Here is a 7,967-nt window from a genome sequence, read left to right on the forward strand (position 1 = left end):
CCTGGGTTTCTCTCCGAATTTTGAGTCTTCCCTCCTGAATAGCATTCTGGACAAGATCCCTGAAAAGAAAACATTGAGACGTTTTATGACCCAGAAAATTATGGTACTTACAAAAACCTCATTTCTTTCTTTGTTCTAAAGGAGGCATTTTAGCACCAGGAGGCACTATCATTTGGCCATCCTTAACTAACAAATCGAAGATTTCGTCACATTTTGTAGCGTCAAACGTGTAAGTTTTCTTAGGAAATTTATCATTCTTTTCCGGTTCGATAGGGTTTTTTCCATTCGAATGGGCTAAGACCTTACAGGAATAGGGAGAGCCTTGTTTTAGTTCAGCAAGGTCGATCTCGCTTTCGTCGAAGCTCAAAGGTTCATCATATGATCCTTCGTTATCTTCATTAAATTCGACCTCCTATTTATACCAATCGAAATAACTGCTTCCAACGACCTATTCACCAGATTGAGACAAGTGGCGCTCTGCATGTATGTAACTGTCCACTACGCCCCACATATATCCTTAGCAATTAGATAAGAACAAAGAATTCCCTCCCTCATTTGAATTCAAATCCTTTGTCGAACTATCACCAATGACGCTTCTGTCGAAAACATCTCCAAACTGCTAGAAATATTTCTAAGTCCACACAATATCTTTACTCTTGCATCAAGGTATCTTCGACTGAAATTTCAAAATGTATAATTTTGTCGAAACATTCAATTTGTTCACAGAAAACTTTATTTCCTTAATTAATTCCCTTAATCCATATTAGACGTCGAAATTGGGAGCTAACACTACCTCACATCAGATCCATCAGGGAAGATACCTCTGTCAATTTCTGCTTGCGCAATCTCCACGATGCGACGATATCTAGGCAAGAAATCATTATGCATGTAAGTTAAAGTAAAGCAGACCATTAGTGCAGACAAACAACGCAAGTCAGAAAATCAAAAAATCAAAAGATTGGGAAAATTTTGGAGATGCATCTCTAGTTACTGGGAAACTAAACCGCTGAAAAATTTTGGAGATGCATCTCCGACGTCAATGGTGTCAATGTACCCCATGTAATGTCAAAAAAACTTATTTTGATCATCATTTTCAGCCAACAAACATCTAATACAATATGCCTAAACTATCTTAAATGTTATTCCTACTCATTTTTAACTATAATAATTGATTTATACTAATTTACACTAAAACAAAAAAAATTATCGAAAATTCAAAAAACTTACAAGAAAATGGTGTTTTATATGTTGTTTCTGATGTTAGAGATGATGATTGAAGTTCCGTTAAGCCTTGATGATTGAGTTTTGAGTTGGTGCAGAGAAAAAATTAAGAGAGTTTGAAGAATGGTTATGAGAAAAATGAAAAAGGAGAAGGGTCTGACGCGATTTAACCTCCAAAATATTCTAGAGATGCATCTTTGAAACTTTTTAACGTTAACTTACTTTTAGATGCTTCTGGAGATGCATATCTGAAATCTGAAAACATTTATATATTTTTGTATTGTGCATAAGAAGCATATGGAATGCATTAAGAAATCCTAAAAAAATGAATATATAAAAAACTTGTGTCACCTTAGTTATTAAAATTAGTATATAAGTTACAATGAAAATCATAATATATAATAAATAAAAATATTTTAATATCTTTTGGTCTCATAAGTTAACTTTGAGATTCCTTTTTATTATTTAACTTAATTTTTTTATATTAATCTATTATCTTTGTAAAATATAGTATGTTAGTCTTTTTCATCTAATTAACGATAAATTTAATAATTAATTTCTAATTTTTTTATTAATAATTAGACAAAAATGATTAATATAATATTTAAAAAAACAAATATAATTTTTTTTAAAGTCAAAAGACTAAAATAAATCCAAAATTAATATACAAGATAAAAAGATATTAAATAATAAAAATAATTTATTAATACGTTTTGTTAAAACTAAAACTAGTATATAATATAAATTTTCTTTTATCTAAAGAATCTATTTTCTCAAATAAATACTCAAACTAATCCATTTTTCATCTATTTTTCAAAATAACTCACTTTTAAATAAAAATAAAAATATATTTTATTATAAAAGAGACGTCAATCCATTTGACATTTGTGTATAACACATAAAAAGAGACGTTAATCCAATTAACGACAATATACAAACATATAATAGAGATAATGTATTCTCTCTTACGTATTTGTACAATGTCGGCAATTGGATTGATGCTTCTTCTTGTGTGTTCTACACATGCATCAATTGGATTGACATCTTTGTTTTGATATTTAAAAATGAGTTATTTTAAAAAATAGGTAAAATTTTTGATTATTTTGAGTATTTATTTAAAAAAATTGATTATTTGGATAAAAAATTATAGTATAAAATAAAATATAATAGTTTATCTAACATCATGTGATCGGGTTTGCATGACCGTATTTGATTGCTTCGGTTCAGTTTTGATCTGAACATTAGATAAAATATAACTCAAACCACGATAAACACTGCTCAGACTATTGAAAAATACTTGCATACAATCGAACACAAGTATTTTTACAAATAATCAATTATAATTTTTTTATTAATTAAAAAATAAAAATAAATTTATCTCTCTTCTTCAATATCACCACAACTCCGTGATTACAATTTTTTTAAGAAAAAAATTTAAAATTCTGATTCAAAATAACAACACATTGTTTCTAAAAAAATGGATATAGCTGCATTCCAACAACACCTTATTAGTAGTTTCTAAGAATGTGTATATAGATACGTTCCTAAAAATATGGATATAGGTATATCTAAGTATTTCTCTCGACTATGACCAACAAACTAACCTCTAACATTGGATAGTAGATAAGCAATTTAAATTTGCTCCTCAGTTTTTCAACGTTCTTTGCTACCTGAAAAATCAACCTAAGCAAATTGAATATTTCAAACTGAAAGTCATAGATTCTGTAAGTAACGCATTTATTTGTTGTTTTCAGGCGTAACATACGTGTGTAAGGTATCAAAAATCTTCTCTAAACAAATGAAGGCATAAAGCATGCACAATTGGAATATCTAAATATGCTCATTTGTAAAAATGAACTCAATCTAGACGGATATTTTTATCCTAGTATTTTGAGTTATAATGCTATGCTTTCCTTTCTTGGTGTTTAAGTCTTTTCAATCAATGATATGAATAAGATTAGAGCTCTATACTGATTAATGCACTAAACAACATAAGATTTTTCAGATTGTACACACATGCATAAACTTCAAAGAATACTACTATACAAAATCTATTTTCTCACCCAAAATTTCAAAATCTACATCATTTGGCTTGCTGCACCAGATTTAGTCACAGAGTTAGTTCGGTTTTCGGTAAACAATTCTTTTCCACCCTGGCCTTAACTGTATTTGTACCAATCTTAATCATGCTGTCCTCCGAAGGACTAGTATTAACTTACTGAAATTTAGATTCCATCATATAGATTTCAAAACTTCTCCAAGGACTAGTCCCCATTGAGTCCAATGAGTGCCTCCCTGCATTCGTAAAATAAATCAAGTTAATATGTAATAGTGAATCATATTCATAGGTAGTAAACTATTGTTTGATACATAATCAAAGTACCTGGCAAAATACAGTAAATGGTTCTCTAAGAGGTCCATCACATGAAAGCTCACTAGTACTCCCGTCAATGAAGGTTCCATCGGCAAAAATCACCTGAGAAGATTGATATCTAAGAGTTCTTAATATCTCTTGGGACTTATGATCGCAGAGTAATAATGAGCATCATACAAATTTGGGAGGGGGCTGTAAAGGTTAATCTGAGCAGACCTCGGATGCATATCCAGGAGAGGTACCCGCAATTGGTTTGGTGTATGACCCCACGGGAGAACTTCTTTGAACAGCCTCACAGAAAGCGAGGAGACGCTCACGGCTTCCAAGCTGTACGGCCTATTGGCATTGAAGATTAATTTTGGCTATCATTGAAATAATTATCTTCTATATACAATTATAGCTTGAAACTGAAAGAAACACCTAAGTGACTGGTTTTTGCTTACATCAAGAACAGCTTTTCTACCAGAAACATAATTTTGCTAGTACTTCTAATAGGTGATAACTAAACATCAAAACTAAAAATCAGATGCCTGTTTTGTCTAGAAAGAAAAAATAGCACAGGTTAAGCAGGAAAACCTGAACAGTGTCACTTCGAGGGACACGAGGGAGTGGCTGCACTTTATAACCTTTAGATGCCAAAACTTCAGCAATCAGGAAGGAACCCTGGTAAAGAAAATGGAAAGTCTCACTACCAGATATAAGCAAATAAGATCTTATAATGAAATGACGAATATGGTACCTTGATTGCTTCCCCAACCATTTGAGGTGAAAGAAACAATCCCTGGAAAAAGGCTCTCATGATATCACCGGGAGTTGAACCACAATCCACACCAAGCCCAGGTGCAGAAAGACGCGCTGCAGCTGCTTCAACCAGTTTCTTTTTCCCAGCAACATATCCACCACATGGTGCAATTGTTCCACCAGGATTCTTGATCAAACTGCCCGCCATCAAATCTGCACCCTGCCGACCGACGATGAAATGTGATATTGAACATCCTTGGAATAAAGCAATACATACTGTAGCACATTATAACATACCACCATGGGAGGTTCAATGCTTTCCACAAGTTCGCCATAGCAATTGTCCACCATGACTGAACACTCGGGATTTTGCATCTGAACATTCAAGGACAAGCAATAATATCAGCTTCAAAGCATAATGTTACTGTTTAAGAGCAAAGAGCACAACTATGAATCTTACTTTAATAATTTGAATCGCTCTCCCTATGTCATTAACACTCAAACTCTGACGCCAAGAATAACCACATGACCTCTGTATGAGTGCACATTTTGTTTCGGGTTTAACAGCACTCATCAGCGCATTCCAGTCAAGTCCACCATCCTCAGCAAGCTGATGAAAAAATGTTAACGAAGTGTCATAGAGAAGTCTAATGAGTTAGATCTAAAAAAATAATAATTACGAATAAGTTGCATACCGGAACTTCTCGGTATTTCACCCCAAAATCTTGGAGGGAACCCAAACCACCAGAGTCCCGTTTCCCGATTACTTCCTCTAAAGTGTCATAAGGAGCACCAGCAACTGCCAAAAGCTGATAGCTATATTAGTCTAAAAACCTTATTCCAGTTACAAATTCAACACGAAAACATTTCACAACTATATAGCTAAACTGCTGGTAAAGAATGAAAAACATAGAATATCAGAAGAAGAAAAAAAAAGAGTTACCTCATCTCCTGGCCTCAAGAGGGCGAATAAAGCACATGTGATGGCATGAGTACCTGAGAAAAACTGTTAACAAATGAGAATATTATGTAAGCATATGTTTGGGTCCACTCTTGGAAGAAACAAAATTGATCCTATAGGTGTCGAATTGATTTCAACATGTTTGGATATTCTTCAAATAGAATTGAACTTGCTTCCACAAATGATTATAATTTTGAAACTATAATTTGGAGTTTATGTCTCTACAGCTGATTTTTAGTCCTTAATTTATTGTTCAACCCACTTTTATATAAATATATCAACACATAAATCACTTTGCATTCACCTCATTTTTAGTCATAATCAATTCATTCAAAATCAATTTTTATCTATACATAACCAAAACCCACACTATGTAATAAGCTCCATATAGCAACTTCAGTAAGAACATCAAGGGCCTGTTTGTATAAACAGTTTATTTGGAGCTTATAGCACAAGTACTTGTCAAAATAAGCACTTACGAAAAAGCTTGCATAAGTTATTTTCCTAACAAAAGATAAAAGAAATTTAAATTATTTTTATATATTCTATAAATTGTTTTCAGAAGTTATCTTTGAGAACTCATAAAAATAAGTTCAAAAGAGTTTATGAATAATGCTATAAGCTGTTTTAATAAATTCTTTCAAATAGTATCACAAAACAAAACTTATGACATAAGATAAACTCAAATAAGCCAATCCAAACAAGCCGTAAAAATAACCTAGTTTAAAGAAACCAGAGAAAGTCAAGAACCTGAGAACGAACAATAGCCGATTCCGCTCCAACAATTTCTGCAAAAGCCTGGTCAAGAGCTTCACGTCCCCCAGCTTCATCGTGGCCATAGCCAGTGGAACCACCAAAGTGCTGGTAGCAATATGCATATGAACAACCAATCAGAGACCTATTTAAATTCACTTATTTGAACTTATTTATTGAAATAGGACTTGTTTAGATTGTCCTATATGACTTTATCTGCTACCATAAGTTTTTCATAGTTTTTTTAAACTTATGTTTATATATTTTTTTAAATAGCTTATGAAAACAACTTATAGCATATATTAAAACAATTTAAATTTATTATATCTTTTGTTTTAAAAAAAGTTTATGCAAGCTCATTCATAAGCGCTTATTTTAATAAGCACTTATGCTTTAAACAAAAAATAAGTTGTTTATACAAACAAGACCTAAAACCAAAATACAGAAAATACCTATTGATTTACAAAGCGACTATCGAAATGAAAGGGCATGGTAATGGTTACATACATGAGAACCAAGTCGAGCATTATGAAAAGCTTTAAGGACACGGGTGGAATTGTGTGCAACCAAATTATCCACGGCTCTGAACTCTGAATGCAAGGAATCAACGGCTTTTACAACCTGCATTTCAACAAAATCAACTCTTATTGTTGTTGCTAAAGTTCAATGGTTTTGAAGGAGTTAATTTGTAGAATGAGAGATCAGAAGAGTACCTCTGGAACGAATGGATTGACGGGAATAGAGAGGCGAGGGGTGTAGCGAACGGTGGCGGTTGAAACGGAGGTTTGAACAGAATGCGCAGGATAAGCAGAGAAGGCGCACGTTATGGCCCACATTCTTCCTTCCTTATCTTTGCTCTCTTCTAAGCTTTTCTTTTTTCTAACTCACCCCCTTGAACTTTTTGAGTTTGACAAAAATGTCATACAAATTATAGAATCTCAAAGCTCCTTAAGTCACGAATCCCTATTTTCCTCTTCTTGTATTTTTTAATTTCAAACTCTTCATTTTTATTTTTAGTCTTTCAAAATATTCATTTAAATAGTGTTTCAAAATATTCATTTAAATAATGATCCTCCTAGGATTTTTTATTCATATTTTTAATTACTGCTGCAATTTATCGAAGTTTTTTTTACAATTTAACAATAAATAGTAACGGATTATTATTTAACTATTGAATTAACGATAATTTTATGGATAATTTTAGTATTATAAATCAAAAGTGTTGATGGAAAATTTTAGAAGAATAATTCTTTGAATAAAATATTTTGAGATACTAGAAATAAAATTTGAGATATGTGGAAGGACCACAAACATGTTTAATCCAAATTTTTAATGCTATGCAACTCTCATTTGATCACTAAAGGAGTATTTTTATAGAGTAACATTCTGATTTTAGCAATGCTAACTTTTTTTCCTGATTGTTGACAGAACTTATTGATGACGCTTTCCACACATTGCATTTGTCTCCTAGTAGCTTTGCCAAAGAGAAGTAAATCGTCAGCAAACATCAAATGAGAGATGATTGGACCTCCTCTTCCCACCTTAATGTTCAATCCAATCGCCTTTCTCCATAACTTCATTAATCTTGCAAGAAAGGTTATCCATATAGAACACAAAAAGGTAAGGTGAAATTAGATCTCCTTGCCTTAACCTTTTTTTGGATTGGAAATAGATAGAATAAATACCATTCTACCTAATGTCCATGCTCATAGAAGAGATAGGGCCATGATGACTTGAACTAGTTTCTTAGGAAGCCCAATCTGGCAAAGCACGTTTTTAACAAAGTTCCAACTAAGGTTGTCACAGTCTTTATCTAGATCCACCTTCACCATAAAGAAACCTTGTTTCCCTTCATTTTATTAATGTTATGCAACATCTCTTGAGCAACAACAATATTTTCTTGTATGTTTCTACTTG

At 32.4% G+C, this 7,967-nt stretch overlaps 1 protein-coding gene across 3 annotated transcripts; it reads right to left on the reverse strand.

The window, feature by feature from the left end:
* Positions 1 to 2,584: 2,584 nt before the first annotated feature.
* On the reverse strand, positions 2,585 to 7,016 carry LOC127106214 (uncharacterized). Of its 3 annotated transcripts, none has more exons than XR_007795310.1 (13): positions 6,764 to 7,016; positions 6,558 to 6,671; positions 6,048 to 6,158; positions 5,280 to 5,342; positions 5,032 to 5,145; positions 4,797 to 4,946; positions 4,634 to 4,711; positions 4,335 to 4,556; positions 4,172 to 4,258; positions 3,812 to 3,931; positions 3,605 to 3,697; positions 3,285 to 3,516; positions 2,585 to 2,891 (listed from the first exon to the last, which is right to left on the reverse strand). XR_007795310.1 is itself a non-coding variant. In XM_051043510.1 (12 exons), the coding sequence occupies exons 1-12, from the start codon at positions 6,884 to 6,886 to the stop codon at positions 3,457 to 3,459; spliced, it is 1,335 nt and encodes a 444-aa protein (XP_050899467.1). In that variant the 5' UTR covers positions 6,887 to 7,016; the 3' UTR covers positions 3,165 to 3,456. The 3 variants fall into 3 exon arrangements, 1 of the variants encoding a protein (XP_050899467.1); XR_007795311.1 differs by having other exon boundaries at positions 2,585 to 2,904; XM_051043510.1 differs by lacking the exon at positions 2,585 to 2,891 and having other exon boundaries at positions 3,165 to 3,516.
* Positions 7,017 to 7,967: the final 951 nt, after the last annotated feature.

The sequence above is a fragment of the Lathyrus oleraceus genome, chromosome 7 (assembly GCF_024323335.1).
Source record: "Lathyrus oleraceus cultivar Zhongwan6 chromosome 7, CAAS_Psat_ZW6_1.0, whole genome shotgun sequence".
In the NCBI taxonomy this organism is placed as follows: Eukaryota; Viridiplantae; Streptophyta; class Magnoliopsida; order Fabales; family Fabaceae; genus Lathyrus; species Lathyrus oleraceus.